Source organism: Erpetoichthys calabaricus, chromosome 9 (genome assembly GCF_900747795.2).
Source record: "Erpetoichthys calabaricus chromosome 9, fErpCal1.3, whole genome shotgun sequence".
Taxonomy (NCBI): Eukaryota; Metazoa; Chordata; class Cladistia; order Polypteriformes; family Polypteridae; genus Erpetoichthys; species Erpetoichthys calabaricus.
Genome location: NC_041402.2, coordinates 42,132,645 through 42,154,837, shown reverse-complemented (window position 1 = coordinate 42,154,837; position 22,193 = coordinate 42,132,645). Strand labels below are relative to the sequence as shown.

The following is a 22,193-nucleotide window of genomic DNA, read 5'->3' as shown; positions in this document are numbered from 1 at the left end:
AACGGATGTTGTTTGTGACGAGGCAATTGGGACCCGAAAATTAATGGAGGAAGAATATAATTAAAAGCTTCATGACATTGCACCGTAGCTCTTCCGCCAACAAAGTCCTGGCGGGTTTTCTTTGGGTGTTCTGTTTCACTCGGACTTTCCGAACAAGAGTCTAATGGCTCAATCAAAATTTGACACATGCTGGCGTTGGATATGAGGGTGTGCTGGCATCCCGTTCAGGTTTGCTTTCGGCTTTGCGCCTACCGGTACAGGATGTGGCTCCACGCGATACAGTAATAGAGGCCGCGTTTCAAGTCCCGGGTATTCCTGGCGTTGAGTTTTTATGTTCGCCCCAACATGAGCTCGCGGGTTTCTTGCTGCAGTCCAAGGCCACTGGCGCTAGATTAAATTAGCGTTACTAAATTGGCCCCAATGCGCGCCCGTATGTGATCGCCCTTAGATGGACTGGCGCCCTGCGCATGGGTTGTTCCCGCCTTGTAAATTGTGCCCGGTGCTTGCTGGGATTGACTCCAGCTGCCCAGCGACCCTGCTCTGGATAAGCGGGTTTAGAAAATGGATGGATGGCACACACACACACACACACACACACACACACACACAATGACTACGCTATGCTTTGCAGCAGCGATTCCACTTTTGTTTCGATGTTACTCAACAAAAAGTGTGTAGGGTGACGTTAGCCCAAACTTAAATTTTGAAACATGGTTATATTTTAGGTGGAATTCAGCGTTATTAGTGTTATAGAAGACACTACAGAGTACAGATAAGATTATGTCAGACAGGCAGTCATACGCAATCATAACGCACTCTGTGACTCTGCTCTGGTATTTAAAGTATGTTTATATCGTAAGTCTATTGTGTTTCACAATCCAGTCTTCTTTTTTAAATGAATGTTTATTTTACACAGCGTGAAATGTTATATAGCCTTTTACAAGGAATTATGATCAGAAAGCATTATCAAGATGACAACCCCGTAAACAGATTTAGTATTACAGGTTCATAAGTATTGGGACGTTTCAAGCAGTCTTTTTTCTTAGATGTAAGAACAGTGCTTTGTAAATTACTCAAAAGTGTGCAATTAAATTGGTTTAAGGCAAACTCGTACCAAATCTGGAGGAAATGAAGAGCAATTAGAATATATAACTGGAGACTAATTACGATCCTTGTATACATACAAATGCCATTATACTCCTGCATTTATTTTCCTTTAAAATGCAGAAAAACAGCACATATTCTTAAATCTTATCTAATGCTGAGCCTTTGCATTGAGCAGTCAGACGCTGTCTCCAGCCTTTTCGGGCGCTCGTTTCTTATCTACCACATTGTCAAGAGTATACGCGCATTAATATTTAAAGCGCAGCAAACTTTAAAACGCCGTTAGAATAGCCACTTTATTTCACCGGTTGCAAAAATTTTTGGCTCCTACCATTTTAAGCTCCAGGGCTCAGATAACGTAGTGACCCTGGACCGGCTAGAGCTGGCTGGCGACTATATAAAAGCGTCCGAGCTTCCAGATGGTTTATTTTCTTCTCACCTGAGCCACGGTGTTTGGCGAGCGGCACAAAGTGATCAATGGCAGACCTCACAGTTCCCGAGATCACCATTGATCCTCCCCTGGCTCATGGCAGATTCACGATTAGCACGCTAATTAGCGCAGAAGACAGCGCAAAATACCAGTACGCGCAGAGCGACTCTGGCACTTACGAGATGAGCAATCCGGACAGCCCGACCCACACCAACACCTTCAGCATGAGGACCTTCGGCTACAACACCATGGACGCGGTGCCCAAGTACGACTACTACACGAACACACAGGGTCCGGGCCAGAGCCGCACGCATCGACCCTCCCTGGCGCAGCTGCACACCTTCAGACAGGTGAGCGTTCAGGGCTCATTGCTATCAATTGCCCTGGAAGGTTTGTTCGAAACTGCTGTAGGTCTGTGTCTATTTATAATGAAACGTTTGGAACATTAACAGAAATGGATCTATCAACGATCGATCGCTCAATAGATAGATAGGGTTTCTATCTTGATGATACCCAGACATGATAATTTTGCACATGTGCATGTTTATGAGTACTGTATTTCACATGAGCATAACCATATTGAGCAGAATTGATACTTCTCACACATTTCCACTTACTGTCATTCATGTTTTGTATTGATCTTAATGTTATGTTTAAACAAAATTTCACATTATCAATTTGAATGTAATATTCAGAAACAATATTTTGCACTCAGAAATTTTGCAGAGATGATTTTAGTTATAATAATTCATCAGCCGATTATCATGGGTTCAAATATATGAAGTACTCAGTTTATTCTTATAAAATTCACTTCTCTTTGAGCCCAGTACACTGCACAATGATACCAACAGTCACACATAAAAACATTTTTTTAACTTTGCTTAATCCATTTCAGGGATCCTGCACTAAATGTCAATTTTTAGTCATCAGTTCACCGAAAAACCTCCACTCTTAAAATAAAGGAGCCACAGTGGTTCTTAAAGCAATGCCATAGGAGAGCTATTTTTGGTTCCCAAAGAACCATCCATGTGAAGGTTCCAGAAAGTAGTTTGATGTGTTTAGATCTGTTACAGGCTGCCTAAATAGATAACATATTTGAGAAATACCAATGCGTTTTTGATTTAAAAAGGACTTTGATGCATGCAATAATACAGGCTAAGTTCAGGTTTTCTTGATCTATCCTGTCTTTCCTACCATACATCAAAGATTTCTGTTTTGTCCACATATTAGGAACCTTTCAAAGCAGAAAGACCTAATTTTATATGCAAGGAACTCTTCCTAGAATGAAATGGTTCTTTGTCAAGCATGGGTTCTAAGAGGAACCACACAATCCAGTGCCACTTTAAGAACCGTTATTTTTCTTTGGGTATGTAGGTGGAATACCCCCATACAGACATAAACAGCACATGCAAATTCCACACAGACAATGACCATCTCTGGGATTTGAATCAAAGATGCTGGATTGTGAGGCAGCACCACTATTTAACCATATTGTAACCAAATTAAAACAAAGCACAACTTTTCATGCAAAAAAAAAAAAAATCAATTCATTAATTTTCTTACCTTACTTGCTGCATTACTGGGTTGCCACAAGCCAGAGTCTATACTGGCTTCATTTGATTAAAGGATTAGCGGTACTCTTGGCACTTGCTATGCTCTATTAAATACATAATTTATCATTTTGAGATGGTGTTTATAGCATCAGAAAGACATCAGATATTTTAGTGTTCACAGGCTGTTCTTGTTTACTTTGCAATGTTTCTTGGTTTCATAATTATTAAAAGTCAAGCTTTCACTTCATAAGCTTCACAAACATTTTAGTGGAGAGAACACCTGTAGAAAATGTCTTTAGTAGAATAAATGTTCACTGGATACAGGAGGCTACGTATTTTGAAGGGTGAGTTCACAGCCTGTAATGACTTTTGATGTGACCACTACCTGGTGTGTGTGCTTCTCAGAGCAGTAATTTTGTGTTCTTTGCACAGGATGAAGTTCTGCCACCCGTTTATGAAAGCACAGACAGTGCTGACGGAGAGGCAAAGAAAGACGGAGAAGATGAACAAAGTGAAGAAAAGCCTTTAGGTGAACCAGTCAGATTTGGATGGATCAAAGGTGTTATGGTACATAAATCATTTTTTTATATTTTTAATTTAGTGAGGGGCGGCACGGTGGCGCAGTGGGTAGCGCTGCTGCCTCGCAGTTGGGAGAGCTGGGGACCTGGGTTCGCTTCCCGGGTCCTCCCTGCGTGGAGTTTGCATGTTCTCCCCGTGTCTTCATGGGTTTCCTCCAGGCGCTCCGGTTTCCTCCCACAGTCCAAAGACATGCAGGTTAGGTGGATTGGTGATTCTAAATTGGCCGTAGTGTGTGGGGGTGTTTGTGTGTGTCCTGCGGTGGGTTGGCACCCTGCCCAGGATTGGTTCCTACCTTGTGCCCTGTGTTGGCTGGGATTGGCTCCAGCAGACCCCCGTGACCCTGTGTTCGGATTTGGCGGGTTGGAAAATGGATGGATGGAATTTAGTGAGAGGGCAGATTGGTAGATTAATAGTTGTGCTATTGTTTGACTTGGTGCTTGGGACTTTCTGCATATTATGAGAAGCTATGCCCAGAGGAGAGGCTGGCTGGTAGCATTTTTCTTTTGGTAGCTCAGGTGCCCCACAGTCCAGATGCTGAAAAATAGAAAAGACTCCAATTATCTAAATTGATTTTCTAAGAGTTTTATAAATATCTGTGCTCTTATTATATTAGAGCTTGACAAGTGAAGGTGATGTACTTATCCCTTGAAGTTTTCTGTTATTCAAATAGCACAACTGTCTATATTATTCATTCAATTTATTTTTTATAGAATGCCTTTCATAGTAAACAAGGTTTAAAATTGAAATATTACAGTTTCCAAGTGTCACTTAATATACTGTAACCAAAGAATGCATTTCACAACAAGACATTGAGTGGACAAAGATTTACACTTCAATTATTTTGTGGACCTGCGTATTTCAATTATTGAGATTTAGTAAAGAGAGCCTTATTTTGACAGCATCTGGTTTAGGACAGGGCTCAGCCCTGGTTTGGGGTGCCAGTTGATTACAGCACTCATTGTCTCACACACATACACACACACACACACACACACACACGCACACGCACACTCTCTCTCCCACTAGGCGAGTCAGCCTATTCAGGATGTGAGATAGAGGAAACTGGAGCAAAAGAAGAAAATCCAGACAAAGATTAAGAGTGAAGCCCAGTAAAGGCTTAGTGTAAAAAAAAAAAAAAGATCTTTTAGTTAAGGACAAATGGTATGAACAGGAAAAGGAGGTAAGGGGCAGGCAGATTCATTATCAGAGACTGGCAAAGCTTATAATAGCAAAAATGGAAGGTAAAATCAAAACATTAAAGCCAAAGCAAAAAAACAAAATGATTGTCAAAATGCCACTGCAAAACTCCTATAAGTAACATTAATGTTTTCCCTCAACTACCACTAACAATGCATTTGTCGTCTGTTTTCAATTTTATCCAACTTTTGAATATTGTAACTTAGCAGACCACCATTTTGTGTAGGTGGAGAAAGATGACTCATTATACCACATGCCATGAAACAGGCATTGCCTTAAAGCCAGGCCATAAAGAACTTCACAAAATGGTGACACCAGACAGAAACGACATTCCAAAATGGTGCCAAAGTGGCATCCCCCAGTGACACATTAAAATACCATAAATTAATAATATAAAAAAGTCCAAAAACATAAAAAATGAAATATACAGGAGGCAGATATTCAAAAACTTGGAATTTGCAGAAAATGAGCAGTGAGAAGAGGGGTTTTGAATTTGGCTTTTTGGGATCAAATTTGTTGCACAGGTTAATACAAGACAAGTAAAGCTCTATGATATTGCTGGGCTTTCAGTGGGTGGCAGGAAAGTAAAGATGACTCTGAAATTAGTGTGGGTCCAGTGTGCTCATGACAGCTAAGGGGTTTTAGGATTGAAGCGTTTGGCAACTCTCTGTCCTGAGTTTGATATTTCACATGGAATGCTTCTAAGTAGAAAGTTGGAGTTATCCAACCGAGTGATTGCAAAGATGTTGCAAAGCACATGTTCAAAGAAAAAGGAGACCCAAGTCCAGAAGTTAAGAACAGCAATGCTCCAGTATGTGCAGGTGATAATTGGGTCACACTTTAGAAGGATTTCAAGATGACTCCTAGATAGGGAAGAAGAATGCAGTTGGTAGGTTCCAAGATATTAAAGTGAAAAAGTCATGTTGCACAGTTTAGGAAAATCTCCTTGTGTTAACATCAAGAAGGAATCAGTGTAAATCTCCCATGTGTGGGTGAATCTTGGAGTAGTCTGATGACGAGATATTTAACTTCAACATAGAAATGGAACTTGAGGCCACACTTGAGGAACTTGATGAGTGGGGAGGAGTGAAGTGGAAAGGGGAGGAGAGGATGGTGACTGAAGGCAGATGGATAAAAATGCACCCAATAATGACAAATTCCAGAAGGTTCAGAAGAGCTTTAGCTAACAATGTGAAAAGTAGCAGCAAGGTTGTAGAGAAGAGGCCAAGAGGGTGAGAGTATTTTTTGAGTTAAGGGACTGGATATGTTCGGTTCAGTTTTGAGGTAGCCGGAATGATTCAATAACCTTATGGAAATTCGAATAAAAAAGGTGTATGGTCTGTGGTGGGCTAGCGCCCTGCCCGGGGTTTGTTTCCTGCCTTGCGCCCTGTGTTGGTTGGGACTGGCTCCGGCAGACCCCCGTGATCCTGTAGTTAGGATATAGTGGGTTGGATAATGGATGGATGGTATATGGTTTATCCATAAAAATTGAGACAGAAATTTGCACCACTTTTTGGGTTAAATTTAGCCTCATGTTTTAGTGGGTTTAAAGAAAACCCAAATTTAATGTATTAAACACCTCTAAATAAATCAGGTAAAGTCTGCTTAATACTGCAAATTTAGCATGTAAAATTTACAAATGTAAATCAGATGAGAAGAACTGAATTAAAGTATATTTAGTGTTTTTTTACTTTTGCATCCTATGCTAAATTAATCTAAGATATTAGGTACATTTGTAGGAAATTATTTTAGCTTTCTTTAAGACTTCATGGTAGGACCATCCATTTCCTAAATCTGCTTGTCCACGGCAGGGTCACTGGGCAGTTGAAGCCTATCCCAGCAAGCATGGGGCACAAGCAGGAACAATACCAAGACAGGATTCCAGCTCATCACACGGTGAAAACACACACACCCTCACCCAGCCACACACACAGGCCAATTAAACATTGCCAATCCACCTAACCTGAATGCCTTTGGACTGTGGGAGATAACTGGAGCACCTGGAGGAAACCCACATGGACATGGGGAGACCATGCAAACTCCACACAGTGAGCAACAGGAATGTGAACCTTGGTCTTCTTACTGCGAGGCAGCACTACCACTATGCTACTGAATATACTCTTCTAGAAATACATTAAATTGACCCATCTGTGTGGGCGGGTGTGTGTTCACCCTGCAATGGGCTGGCAGCCCATCCAGGTGTTGTTCCAGCACTGTTCCCAGTCATTGTCATGTTGGGCAAAAGCTATCCGGCAACCTTGCCCTGTATAAGGGAGGTTAGAAAATGGATGAGTGGGTGGTTCTACCATGAAGTTCTAAGCTTTTAAATAAAGCTCAAATAATTATCTACAGAATGAAGATTGCTATGGGTACAACAGTGTAGGGATAAAAGCACAGCCACCACATTTAAGAGAACCTTTGAATCCAGTTATCTATAGTCAAAAATTATAATTAGCATGATGGTGTAGCCTTCAAAAGTCACAAAAGGCTCACAGAAGTAAGTGTTTGTATGTTAAATTCTACACTGTCACTGACTGCCATTGTGCCCTCATGTTCAAAGCCAGGCCATTCATTGTTGGTTAATTTTTCAAGGGTTCACGGTGTGGAAGAGGATGGCAGAGCGCTGTTACCTAATTTCAAAGTGATATTATAAAAAAAACTGCTCATCACAGGTATCTCTTGGAACAATGTAGAAGCTTGACGTACTTTTGACGTCCTGTAAGCAGAGTCCTCATCTGCCCTCCAGTTACAGTGGGAGCTTTCCCTGGTGCAGCTGGAGGACAGGACGGGTTGTCTGTTTGATAAAGAATACCATTGCGTAAAAATAAAAGCCATAATTTAAAGCACGCTTGGGCAAAATGTGTTTGTTATCAAAGGAAGATGTGCACTGCCTCTCAAAGGTGGAATTATTTCTCAAGCTTCCGTCATGAACAGATAGGAAAAAAATGCTAATAATTTTGCATGTAAGCTCTTTTGGGATTGGAATGTTTGTTTGCATATAGTAACACCAGAGTATTATTGAAAGTAATAGTAACAATAGTCAAAAGTGCAATTACAACAAGAACAGTAATACAAATTATAACAATACAAGTATAACCATAATAATGCTAATACATGTAAAAAAGCACTAACTAAAATAATAATTTCAACAATATCTAATAGAAATTATATAAATAAAAATAATCCTCTCATCTATACACTTTAATGCATCTTTCATCTGTGTTGGAGTTGTGAGGCATGAAGCCCACCCTGGAAGTACATTTATCCATTTGCATTTACATGTATTTGCTCAGCAGATACTTTTATTTAAGTAGAGGTCAACATAATTGAATAAACATCAGTCTGGGGGACTGTTTGGGAACAAGCGTTACAGGACAAGGTTACAAAATTGATTATCATAAGTGAAGAGCTCAGGTCTTCAAATGGTTCTCAAACACATTGAAGAAGACAGGATTTCTGATGGAGGTGGGCAGTACATTCCACCAGTTAAGAGCTACACATGAAAAGTCTGGATTGAAGATATGATGCCACACAGGGGTGGCATTCCCGGACACTGTTCATCAGAAGACCTGAGTGGGTGAGAAGCAACTTAAGACCCCACAAGTGTCCCCATATACAGTATGTAGGTGCTCATCCATTGACTACTCTGTAGGCAAGCATCAATGATCTGAAATTAATAGTGCTGCTATAGGGAGCCAATACTGTATAGTGATCTGAAGAGAGGAGTGACATGTGCCCACATTGGTTGGTTAAACATTTGACATGCTGCTGCTTTTTGAATCTTCCAAAGTGGCTGGTGACACATGCTGGTACTCCTGCCAGCAGAGAGTGGCAGTAGTCTAGATGTAACAAAACCAAAGACTTGACCTGCAGTTGTGCCGCATAGACTGTCAGATGTGGCTTAACCTTACAGATGTCTGCAAGAATGAAAAACCATTGCAGCATGGTCAGTGAAGGAATGCTGGTCACAGATCACCATCCCAAAGCTGCATACAGACTTGGCGTGTGTCAGTGATAGTGAGCCGAGGTGAACAGCGATGGGGTGGTAAATAGTTGGACAAGGTTCACAGAATCAGTTTTCTACTTCAGTGTAAATGTGTGGTCTGTCTTTGCCATGTTGAGCTGGAGATGGTGTTCCTTCATCGATGTTGCGATATTAGTGAGACAGGCAGAGAATCTAACTGATACCATGTGGTCCTCATGTACATCTAAATATCATCAGCATGATAAAAAAAAATCATAGGACAGGATGATGGAGCTTAGTGAGGAGGTCTATAGAAAGAGGAGAAGAGCCCAGCACCAAACCTTGTGGCACCCCCATGCTTGACTGGTGCACCCTTGACACCTCTCCTCACCAGGACACATAGTATGATCTGCCTAAGAGGTAGGACTTAAACCAATCAAGGGCAGTCCCAATGATGTCAAGGTCTTTAAACATAAGATACTTGATATGTGAGACAGTAGCACTAAATATTGTGTTATGTAATATAATTATAATACAAAATTTAGTACAAAAACTGGTAAAAATAGTAGTAATAACAGCAATGACTTTTTGTATACCCATTAGCTTGTCAGTAGGTTCAGAGTTCTTCCTCCCTTCGGTTGTCCATATCTAACAGTTTAATCTATTTTTGCACTTTACTTTTTTCACCCTCTACAGATTCGATGTATGCTCAATATCTGGGGAGTCATTTTGTACTTACGATTGCCGTGGATTACTGCTCAAGCTGGCATTGGTATGTATCATTTTTTCTTAGGTGTTCATCTGTAATATTGGGTCTAATTCTGTGTAAGCAACATGATAATTTTGACTTTAAATGAACACTTTTGCTATTTGAGTTTTTTAATGTTTCTGTTCTTCTTCATATTAACTGGCTACCCCTATAGGATCCCTTTCTTTGACTTTGCTCCCAGTAGTTACTGTACATAACAGTCAGTTGCTCCTCTTGCTGTCACACAGTTTCTAGTTGTGTGTACGTTGCCAATTGTGTATTCAGTGTGAAGACATCATGGAGAGCTTACAATAATGGCCATATGTAGTTGACTGAAGCCCAGAAAAATCTCATAAATGTTTGTTGTGCTTTTTAAGCCTGACATTCCACAAACAAGTACATAATGTCAGATGATGCCTGGTCAGTGTGTTTTCAGCCTCCTATCAAGATGTATTATGCCATGCTATCCAATACAAGAAAAGTTTTAAAATGTATGAACAAATAATTCACCTGACATTAGAATTGTAACAATGTGGATTATTATTATTTTTCCACAGCCCTGACATGGTTGATTGTCTTCATGTCTGTAACAGTTACAAGCATAACGGGTTTGTCAATTTCCGCGATATCCACAAATGGAAAAGTCAAATCAGGTATTTTACCTAAACTAAAAAAAAAGCCCCTTACCGCCATAATAAAGCAAGTTCTCCAGATGGAAATGGACATTCTTGAGTGAGCCGTGGCTGGCTAGTGACAGGTGAGAGCAGCACTGTTCTCCAGTCCCAGGTTTGCAGTGTGGACGATGCATAGCAACTCGGGAGCCTTCTTTTTTTTTCCTTTAGAACTTTTGTTTTTTAGGTGCGGATCAGAAATTCCACGTCTTTTCCTGCCCAGTGAGGCTAATGCATTGATGGTGATTCCATGCCTTTAAAAATGTTGTTCTTTTAGGTCTAACATGGATAATAATCATCATGTCTTCCTGTATCACTGGAATCACAGGCTTATCAACATCTGCAATCGCCACCAACGGCAAGGTCAAGGGAGGTAGGCAAAAACCTTTTACATATTATGGGATACACCTGATGTACTGCTGCTGGAGGAGCATGTCGATGACAAAGAAAAGGAAAAAAGACAGAGGAATGCACTCATTTTCAAATAAAATATTTTTGAGTATGATACGTAGGGGACGTGTTATCCTAAAGCAGTGCACAAATCTCTCACTTATAGCACAATGGCAGGTTAATCGATTTAGTTGGAATTACACAGGGAGCTGGAGGTGAGGACTGAACCCTGACTCATTGCCTTATTCCCTTAAACACCCTGCCCTGTTTATTTTAATTAAAAGTAATCCAAAAAAGAGAATGCTTTAACGTTAGGACGTGAATTTAAAAGTTAAATATGGATAGGATTTCTATAAAAGTATTTTGTGACTGATCTTGTTGAGACTAATTTTAAATGTTATAAATGATATAGAAGATTCAAAACATTCCCACTGTTTGGAATGTTTATAGTAAATCTAATGCAAATGGTCTATTCTAGGCTAACCCAGCTCAGTCCTTAGATGGCTGTAGATGAAGCGGGTTTTCACTGTAACTGTTAGTAAGTGACACCTGGTGGTTTAAGATTTGGCAGAGCCAAGTAATACAAGGGTCCACAGGTGGACCATGCAGTCTCAAGATTTCCTTATGACCTCTCTCTGTGAGGATTCATGACTTCATGGTGTCTTTTAATTCTCTTAATTTAGTGTTGCTTGTGCATTTAACTAAAGTCTTTAGTATGTTTCCCTTCATCACCTATGTTGTTACAAAAACACTCTTTGTACTAAAGAAATGCAGCATTAGTCTAATTACTACAGCTCAGTTTATGTCAGCATATCAACAGATGTGCACCTTTTTACAAGGTACATTATCTCAGCATTTAACCCTGGACAGCATACAAGGATAAATATAATAAATAGCTAAAAATAATCCAGTAAAGAAGCAACCAGACTACTTGTAAAGTTTATATACTTTCAGACAAGGAATTCTTGTTTTTTTATATTCACCACTTATATGTTTTTTAACTATTATGCTGACTCAGTTTCAGTTGTCATTTAGATGTGATGGACAGTGCAATTTCTGCACTGTGAGGTGCTGGGCTGGTAACATCACTTTAGGAGAGGCCCACTGAATTCACAAGCTAAAAAGGGTAAGCTCAGTTAAAGGGCACACACTGGACCCCCTGGAGGCCATAGTAAAGGAGAGAGTTAAAACAAAACTGAGTGCCTTTATGAACAATGCTCAACGTCTTCTCTCTGACACACTAACACTGAGGACTTATTCAGCAGAAGTGTGTCAAGAAATGCTACTGGTGCTCCTTTATATCGACGGCAATACATCTGCATAATGCTTCATTCTGACTGTGACAGCCAAATCAGAAGTTTTCTGTCTTTTTAGTTTTCTTTCTTTATAGTCATTCTAGTGTGTGTTCAGACAAAGGTGTATTGTGTATATTTATTTACTTATTTACTTACTTATCTATCTATTTATGTATTTATTTATTTAAAGAGCTAGAGTAAAAAGCTAAATTTCCCCCCTAGGGACAAATAAAGTTTCTGTGGATGTAGGGTGTGACTGTAGAGGTGGTGCACTCCTACAAGTAGCTGGACTGGTCTCGTAATACAGAGAAACTATATAATCTTATCTATCTATCTATCTATCTATCTATCTATCTATCTATCTATCTATCTATCTATCTATCTATCTATCTATCTATCTATCTATCTATCTATCTATCTATCTATCTATCTATCTATCTATCTATCTATCTATCTATCTATTAAAATATTCAAATATAGATGTATTTGTAGAATGCTAAAAAGCATTATAAAAAGCAGAATAAAAAAGCATTCTCGGATTTTTCAGGTAAGGAATACAGTATTGAGGTAAGAATACTATACTCACTTATTATAGCACAGAGGAGTGATGATGTCTTGCATGTTGTTTAGCACATGCAAGTCAGAATTTCACTGTAGACTGTACATGTGATAATGATGACCCTATAAATCTATAAAATGAAAAGAGCAGTGGCTCAGCACAAGCCTCTGTGGATCCTACAAGTAACATCTCTTAATTCAGACACCCGTGGAGCCCCTCATGGAGCAACATCAGCATCTGTATGCAGAATAAGTGGGCTTAAACTAGGCTTAAATCCAGCCTTGTGTTGATGAAATCACACAGCAAAGCGCTTAGTTTCTCACCTACAAATTTACAATGATTGTCAGGAAAGCACTGAAAAAGTTCTACTTCTTAGGTCACAATCAAGGGACACAAAGAGCAGGGTACTTGGCAGATAACCTCTTGTGAAGAAAGTACATTTTAGGCACATCTGTTAGTCTGGTATTCTCTGCTGTCTAAGTGTTACGGTGAGTAGAAGGATAAGGTTGTTGTTTATTCACTTTGGAAAAGAATTTAAGTCATTTCTGGAAGGTGAAGGAGAGCTACACCTGAACCTCAGCTTGTACTCCTACAGGGTCTCTTTCAATGCTCATTTTCCTGAAGTCTACGAGGTACCACACACTTAGGTAAGTTGGGTTGCTTGCAGGCTGCTGATTAATCTGCAGTGGGACTATGAAATAGTGTAGAGTTCTGGAAGCATCACTTTATAAATTGTTTTGTCATTTAATGTGAACATATGGCTTATATCATTGCATGCCAGCTGTGATCTTGACAGGTTAAGCAACCAATTCTAATTACTGCTACAGTTAACCATTTGTCAAAGAATATTTTGACTGTAGCCACAATGCACAGTTAAAAGTACAGCAAGAACATTTTGCTGCAGGTTAAAATTTAATGTAAAGTATAATTCTGGCACATTATTTGCAAGGGTGATTGGTTGCAGTTAGAGATTTTCTAATTGTCACCAGCAGCCCATGACTCAGTTAGAGGAAGGTTTTCTAAGGAACCATATTATTAGTGAATCCATGCACCTACTTATGTTCTACAAATGGCACAACACTAACAGCAGCCTTCAGGGTGTACATTTTTGACCTGTCTGTCATGACTCAGTGCTTTTATAACAAGATCTGTACATTTACATTAATTTATTAAAGCATTTCAGCTAATAGTGAGGTTTTACCCAGCACTTATATGATGTGCTGTTTCACATTTTCATTTGAGACTTGGAGCTTCATAAGTGTGAAAACTCCAAGGAAATATAGGTAAGGCAATGTGTCAGAGCTTGACACCCTAATCAAGGGCTGCTTAAGTATGATGTCATAGCAAACCAGTTTATCACCCAGTCAGTAAAGAGATGGTTACACTCATTACTCGCTGTACCTTGAGGCCCATGAGTGCTTTGTTAGTATTTTTCAACCCCTTCCTTGCTCTTGTCATACAGTCATTTCAGATTAGTGAAAAAAAAAAGCTACCTCCAGGCTTACAGCATGCTGCTTTGTCTGAACCAAAGTTCACACCTGAATACAAATCCATTCTTTACTCAACTTTGTCACTCTCTAAAAAACTGTCTATGATTAATTGTCCTGCAGGAGGTACATATTTCCTTATCTCTCGAAGTTTGGGGCCTGAGCTTGGAGGATCTATTGGATTAATTTTTGCATTTGCAAATGCAGTGGCTGTGGCCATGCACACAGTGGGCTTTGCAGAAACTGTCCGGGATCTTTTGAAGGTAAAATGTTAATTTTCTTCACTTTTTATGATTCATATCTTAAAAGTGGGACAGTACATTGGCACCATGATTTTTGCTGCTGCCTCCAGTTTCAATCAGCCCCATCTGAGTTCAAGCTTTCTCAACCTCTCTGTGTCTACAAGGTTAGAGTTACTCTGGTTTGGAACAATTGTTGACTCAATATTGGCCAAGTATAAATGAGCTTGGGTCACCTGGCAACCACTCGGGTATTGTTTACGACTTGGGTTCAATGCTGCCAGACTAGGTTACAGCTCCCTGCAACCTTGTATTGGAGAAAGTGGGTTTACAAAATAGATACTTCTAAAAAAAGTGATTGTCATCTTACCTTTTCAGTAATCATACGATCATAGTGATCCTTTAATTAGCCATGCACAGTCATGTTAAAGTCTTATACATCAGAATTTCCATAATTATCCACTCATTTTATGAGCTTGCTTTTTCACTGTAAGATTGGTGGAGATTGGAGCCTGACACAGAAGCATCAGTCTCTAGGTAGAAATAAATCCTGGATGGTATGTCAGTCCATTTCAGACTACACATACATGTACAAGGCCAATTTAGATTCTTCATTAACCTCTAAAAATTATGATCACAGAGAAGGCATGCCAGCACCTAATAGATGGTGATCAAGGTGGGATTCAGGTCTAGGAACTGTGAGGCTGCAGTGCACACCATTGCACTACTGTGCAATCTTTTACCATATCAACCTTTAACTATATAATTAATATGACCACATTTATTTTTATTTCTGTCTAGCTTTGTGTGTTGTGTTGTTTTACAACACATCTTTATTAATCTTTGAGTCTTTTGTATGTATTAATTGTATTTATGCTTATTTGCTGTTGGTTGTGTTTATATTCATGTGCTGCTCCATGTACGCTGTGGGTGGCTTGCCCAAGAGCTGGGGCAAACTGCCAATCACTGCCAGGAATTGTCCTCTACTTATAAATCCAGAAGGTCTCCCACAGTTCCTGGCAGTTCATCTTGAGTGTCCTTAGGAGTTTGCTATTTCTTTATACAGTTTTGTGCTTTTGTAATTCTTTGGATTTTTGAAATTACTACTTTGTATTGGGACTTGATTCCTTTGGATTGACTTTTGTGTTACAGGTGACTCCTTTTTGCATTTTGTGCTCCTACAAAACCTAACTCTTGTGGAAGAGCATTTTATGCAGAATAAATCTTTTTATTTATAAAGACTTTATTTACCCTTATTACTAGCCAAACTCTGATGGTGATATCCTCCTCTATTGGGCATTTTTGGAAGTATTTTTGATATTATGTATTTTGAGACTCCTAATTCATGACAATACTAACATGCAGTATATGCATTCGTGCTGCCACTTGTGTTACAAAATTGCCCAGTTTAACATTTTATCTCTTCCTAGGAATACGACTCAACTATTGTAGATCCAACAAATGACATCCGAATTGTTGGTGTCATTACTGTAACCTGTCTACTTGGCATTTCACTTGCTGGGATGGAATGGGAGGCAAAGGTCTGTGTTGGTCTGTTTATTCTTTTTCTTATATAAAAGTATAGTATGCCTGCAGTGCTTAGTGGCATTACCTGAAAGATTGGCCATGGAAGTTGTCCCTTTAACTAGTAATTTAGGGGGCTGCCTCTGTGGGCCTTTGTAATCCAGACATTGCAGGTTTGCAGCTGACCACTAGCAGTTACCACAGTACAAGATGTATGACCTAGGATGGATCATGGCGTGATTCCACAATAAAACAACTAGAATACATCTAAACCCAATTAATCAACTGAATACATGTGGAACTGTGATATCAATGTGGTAATAACCTATGAGACCTCACAAGCCTGGTACAATTCATTTTCAGTAAGTAATACTCAGTTGTTGCATAGACAAGGAAGGTGACAAAGATACAAATGTGCAAAATGGAACATAAATGCAAAAAACTTGATCAGATCAGTCAGGAAAGAACACTACTTCAGGTGGGATAACACTTTTACATAACCTTTACCTGATATTGACTATTGTATTGCCATATCTATTTTAACATTCAGGTGACAAAATATTCATCCCTAACCTCCTATTTTGTAAAGTTGCAATTAAAGAGAGAAAGTGAAAGACCAAAAAAAAAAAAAATTAAAAAAGACTGCCTTGCATTATGCCCAAAACAGTTAATGCCTATACATTTTGATATCCACTTATTTATTTGCTTTTACACTTTATGAAGTTATAGGGAGCATACGCCTATCAGCAAGGAGCAGCACTAAGCAAGAACACTAGATGGGACATCAGTCCATCACAAGGAACACTTTATACATGCACACTCTTATTTCTAATTTTCTTTGAATGTAAATCTCAGTCTATATTCTTGATACTCACTGTCTTACAACCTCCCAATTTGAAGTCACCTAACACAGCTGAAGATTAAGACAAAGAAATTCCACAGAATGTGCCTGTGTTGCTTTATCTGTTAGTTACATAATCCATGTTCCAGGACTCCTTATGCACATCTACCTGAATTGCCTTTGGCTTATTCTCCATTTAGAGAGGTTAGACAGAGTTGGGGCAAAAGACAAAAATTACAGAAAAAACATTCAGTAAATTGATCTAGAAACATATAGCTGTCATTCCAGGCGACACATGCTATACTCTGCTGTGAGTTAAATGCAATGAGCATTGGCCCCAAAAGTATTCAAAAAATTATGAAAGGGATGGAGGTACTTGATTTCAGTGAACAACACAGTACTGTTTCAATTAAATGCTTCTTTCTCTCAAAATGTTTTTTTATTTTTTGATAAATACATGAATTGTTTGATCAAATAAGTAAATAGTGCTGAAATGAAGGCCTAGGTGGCATATTAAGACATTGTTAGTGGGTCTGCCTCTTGAGAGATGTGGTTTTGAATCCTGTGCTTTTCCCATTCTACCAATGTCCTTGTGCATTTTGTTGTGATACTTTATTTTCCTCCAATATCTGAAACATGTTAACTTAATTAGCATCTCTAGGTTGGCTCTGTATGAGTGGTTATGCCCTAATTTGAGCTGGTATCATATCCAGGGTTGGTTCTCGCCTTTCAGAAATTCTCTTAAGGTGCAATAGGCACTCTGTGATAAAAAAAAAAAAGACATTTCGGAAAAATGGATGGATAGAATGAACAAAATAAAGAGAATTTACTTTTTTCATATTTAATTTTAACTTGATTTTCTGTTATTACATGAGGAGATGGTTGATGAGCCATCCTTAACTTCAGATGGCACTTCTTCCTTTGTTTCAACTCACTTTATGACTATAAACTCATAACTTCTAGCATTGTGAATTTATTTACAACAACAAAGTGTCACATCAACAAGGTGAACATTGACTTGGCAGCTGGGCATATATCCTTTATTTTTTATTTACTGCATGTAATGGGCAATTTATATACTGTAAGTACTGACCTTTCATCTTATGGTAGCAAGTTGTGAATTAATGAAGCTCTTGTTCTTTCAGGCCCAGGTTCTTTTCTTTATTGTGATCATGGTGTCTTTCGCCAACTACATAGTAGGAACTATCATACCAGCCTCCCCAGAGAAGCAAGCTAAAGGCTTTTTCAGCTATAGAGGCAAGTGGGGCTACATGTTGATTTTATTTGAAGACTGCTAGGTTGTAGCCATGCCGGAGAAAGAAGGGAATGTCAGTACAAAAAAAAGCAAGGAAATAAGTCAAGATATTTAAAAGGAGACCATAGACACCATGAAATTGTAACAGAAAGCAAAACTACAATTAGTTCCATGACATTCCTTAACTTTAATTATATGAGTTGCTTATTTTTAATGAACATTGAATTAGATTTCATATTATTGCTGTAGACACCCTTTTGATAAGCATTTGTATTTGCCTTATTTCTTGACTAATTGATATCTTTTTTCAGCTGACATATTTGCTGAAAACTTTGTGCCAAAATGGAGAGGACCAGATGGTAGCTTCTTCGGCATGTTCTCTATCTTTTTCCCATCTGCAACGGGTATCTTAGCAGGGGCCAACATCTCAGGCGATTTGAAGGTAGGCGAACACAGGAATTCAGAAAGTGGATAAAGGCAGGGTGTTGATCCACATTCTTGTGTCCAAAGTTGGACACCTTCTTTTTGTGATACCTCCACTTTCCAGGATAAACAGCTGTTGGCCAACCATTTGCTTCTGCATACAATGGAGGTCAGGCATCCTCATATGCACTGACCATCATAATAAAGGAAACAAAATACTCTGTATGGGAACTGGATATGCCCTAATCTTAACTGTTTATAGTCTTGTGGAATCTTGGCACAGGCACATTTATGTTACATGTCTTTTAGTGGTAAGTGAATGCTGACAGAGTGAACAGGGGATATATTTCAGTAAAGAGTACAGTTTTCATTTAAGATCATGTGTTTTAGTGTATTGCTCATGTTTTAGTGCTATCATTTCACTAAAGAGTAGAAGTTGTTAAGGGGCCGTATATGTGTTTCAGGACAAAGGGCTTCTTTTATATCACTGTGTATGTATGAGCTTTAGTACTGAATGCACACTAATAGTTTATAGTAGTACAATGTTTCAGTCGAGGGTTAAAGTATACTGTGTATGCCTTCTGTATACATTCCAATATAAAGTATGGTTTCAGTATACATTATGTGCATTTCAACATGGACTCTGTGTGAAAGGCAACGTGATCTGGTAGCTAAAACGTTGAAGTTAAAATTCCCGTGAATCACTGTGTCACTCCATGAAAGTCAATTAACCCACTCATGCTCTAGAAATGAGTACTATACCGTGTTTGTATAAAAAAACACCTTGTGATGGTGTTCACTGTGGAAAGGCACTATATAATTTAAAGGCTGTTAGTTTTACTACAGACATTATGCTACAGGCTGTTAAAAAGGGGCAAATAAATTAAAGGATTGATTTATTTCAAGCTGTGCTATTATATAGCGGCAGGCTTTTACCTCTTGACTGATCTGTGTCTTCTTTTTATAAATGACAGGACCCTACAGTAGCAATTCCAAAAGGAACTATGATGGCTATATTCTGGACAACAGTGTCCTACCTGGCGATTTCTGCTACAATTGGTAAGACACTCTTGCGCTTTTATTTCTGAATGACTCTCTCTTTGTGTTTTGCAGCCTGTTTTTGAAATGCTTAATTGTTTCAGAAAGATGATTTTGATTAGTTGTTTGACATTTTGTTTTTCAGGATCTTGTGTTATTCGTGATGCGTCAGGAAACCTAAATGATACTCTATTGGCACCCTCAACGGATTGCGTGGGACTAGGATGCGATTATGGGTGGAACTTTACTGATTGTGCTAAGGAAGAAAATTGCCAGTATGGACTTATCAACTACTATCAGGTAGTTAATCAAGTTTTCAAGTTAATGTGCTTGACCACTTAATGATGATAAGTAGGGATGCACCGATACCGAAACGGGTATCTGGTATTGGCCTCAATACCACATTTTCTAAAGTACTCGTACTCGTTAAAAGTCCCCCGATACCGGGGACCGATACCACGGTCTGAGAAATGTCTATGTTTGAGCGGCGTGTAAGGGGTTAATCACAGGCGCCGAGTGCCCGCCCCCAGGCCCCGGCTGCAGCTCAGAGCGGGGAGAAGGCGAGGCGAGACATGTCAGCCATGTGGAACTATTTCAAAGTGAATGAAGACGAAAAAACAAAGGCGGACTGCAAATTGTGCTCAGCGAAATTGTCCAGAGGAGGCTCAAAAGGTAGCGCATTTAACACAAGTAATTTAATCAAGCACCTAAAATCCCAACACGACAACGAGTACAAAGAGTTTACCCACGCTTCTAAACCAACACAACCCACGCTGCAGCAAACTCTTGCAAGACGAGAGAAAATGTCCAGAGACAATCCACGTGCTGTGAAAATAACACAGGCAATTATCGAGTACATTGCATTAAGTGACCAGCCACTCTCGGAGGTAGAAAATGTGGGATTCCTGCGTCTCCTCCATGTTCTGGAGCCCAGATATGATGTCCCAAGCCGCCGCTACATGACTGACACGGAGCTACACGACTCCGTGAAAAAACATATCCACAGCCTACTGCAAGCCTCCTCTGCATTTAGTTTCACCACGGATATTTGGACAAGCAGTGTTAGCCCCATGTCGCTAATTAGCCTAACCTCCCAGTGGATAGACGAGAGTTTCACGCCGCAACGAGCCATATTACATGCGAAACAATTCCGCGGCTCGCACACCAGCCAGGCTATAGCGCATGTGTTTGAGGAAATGCTCCAGACATGGGGTATACCTAAAACATCAGTACATGTTGTGCTTCGTGACAATGCCAAAAACATGATTAAAGCCATGAATGACGCAGGGCTCCCAAGTCTGCCGTGTGTCGCGCACACGCTCCAACTGGCTGCCTGTTACCTGTAAATTTAAATCATGTTTTTATTAAGTACTCGGTATCGGCGAGTACTGAAATGCAAGTACTCGTACTCGTTTTCCAAAAAAGTGGTATCGGAGCATCCCTAATGATAAGCTAGGTATAGATTATATTGTTTTCTTCTTAGTGTATACTCTCATGGAAAGGCCCTGTGTTATCGTGATATTTCCCTCTACTTACCCTTTACCTATTTTCTTCAGGGATAAGTGTACTCATCAGGTTCGTTACTGGGTTGGTCTGCTGTCACACCTTAAGATTAATACACACATACATAGATATACACATGCACAAAGATCCTCAACAGTGCCCTATGAATGACACACACACACAGCTGGTTAATCTCTAGCACCTTAAGACCACACGAGTGCCTTATGAAAAACATAACTTGCCGCTCTCTTAGCACTTCAAGAGACTTTACATACACACTGTCCCTAACCACAACAGTGCCCCATGAATGACACACATACAGCTGGCTAATCTCTAGCACTTTTAACCACACAAGTGCCCTATGAATAACACAACTTGTCACTCTCTTAGCAGTTGAAGGGACTTACTTATTATCGGCATGAACAACATACAATATTTAAAATATATCTCAAAAATTACTTCAGTCTCTAGGAATACATTTAAACATACAAAGGCTCAACATCCTTGGCTATAGGCCATTTATCAACTAAGAATGCCTTACTTTACATACTGTTCCCTACTATTGGGTGGAGCTCACAACCTCAGCCTTAATAAACCTTGCAGATCAGAGCGTATGGCAAACCTCCGACTGCTCCAGGTGCTCTAAATAAAAATTACCATATTACTTCAATCACTCTAGATGTGAAGTCAAAATATAGAAAGTTAAAAGCAACATGGTATTATTAAAGAGCAATAATACCAGTAGAGAAAAGCATAAAAGAAAATATGGATAGTAAAGTCTAGACATATAGTCTTTAGAAAAAGCTTACAAAAATGTAAAGATGTCAAGGATGAATGTCCCAGGGAAGCATCTAGCACTCAAAGTTCTTCGTGAGATGCTTTGCTGACAATCAGATGGAAACAGCCGCACGTTGCTGGCACCCTCTTCTGACGTTGCTCTTGTCCTGTCTTCTGATATCACTCTCGCCATCTTTTTCTGACGTTGTTTTGTCCTCTTCTTCTGTCGCTCTGTTCTCTTTGTTGAGTCCATCATATTTATTTAAAAATGCCACAGGAGTTTTGCAAAATATGATTGCTACATGCACCATATTGGCTGGCTGTCAATATGATGAATGAATTTACTCAAACTCTTTCATCAGTTTGAGTATGTCCCTTTTCCCAAGCAATACAGTTTTTGATGTTTCACCAATCTCCTGTCTCAAGCTGTAAACTGGTTTGACAATTTCTAGTCCCACAACATCTCCTTCTATTAGTGGGTTGTAAAGTAAATCGGATACAGCTTGAACCATAGCATGTCTTCTTTTCCCAAGCTGTAAAACAATTTAGACCTGGTGCAACAGAAATCACTGTGCTTTGATTACTAATACAATTCAAGAAAACAGATTGCCTTTAA

At 39.4% G+C, this 22,193-nt stretch overlaps 1 protein-coding gene across 2 annotated transcripts in view; it reads left to right on the top strand.

Annotated features, from left to right (window-relative positions):
- Positions 1-1,517: 1,517 nt before the first annotated feature.
- The window catches only part of slc12a3 (solute carrier family 12 member 3), a 45,309-nt gene continuing 24,633 nt past the window's right edge, over positions 1,518-22,193 (top strand). The window contains exons 1-10 of one of the 2 annotated variants that reach the window (XM_051931678.1): positions 1,518-1,884; positions 3,520-3,654; positions 9,524-9,599; positions 10,133-10,228; positions 14,101-14,240; positions 15,647-15,757; positions 17,727-17,838; positions 18,148-18,278; positions 19,234-19,318; positions 19,443-19,597. In XM_051931678.1, coding sequence (XP_051787638.1) covers positions 1,582-1,884; positions 3,520-3,654; positions 9,524-9,599; positions 10,133-10,228; positions 14,101-14,240; positions 15,647-15,757; positions 17,727-17,838; positions 18,148-18,278; positions 19,234-19,318; positions 19,443-19,597 — 1,344 coding nt within the window. In that variant the 5' untranslated portion in view covers positions 1,518-1,581. Of the gene's footprint in view, positions 1,885-3,519; positions 3,655-9,523; positions 9,600-10,132; positions 10,229-10,523; positions 10,620-14,100; positions 14,241-15,646; positions 15,758-17,726; positions 17,839-18,147; positions 18,279-19,233; positions 19,319-19,442; positions 19,598-22,193 lie in introns of both variants that reach the window. The other variant, XM_028809372.2, reaches the window with a different exon arrangement.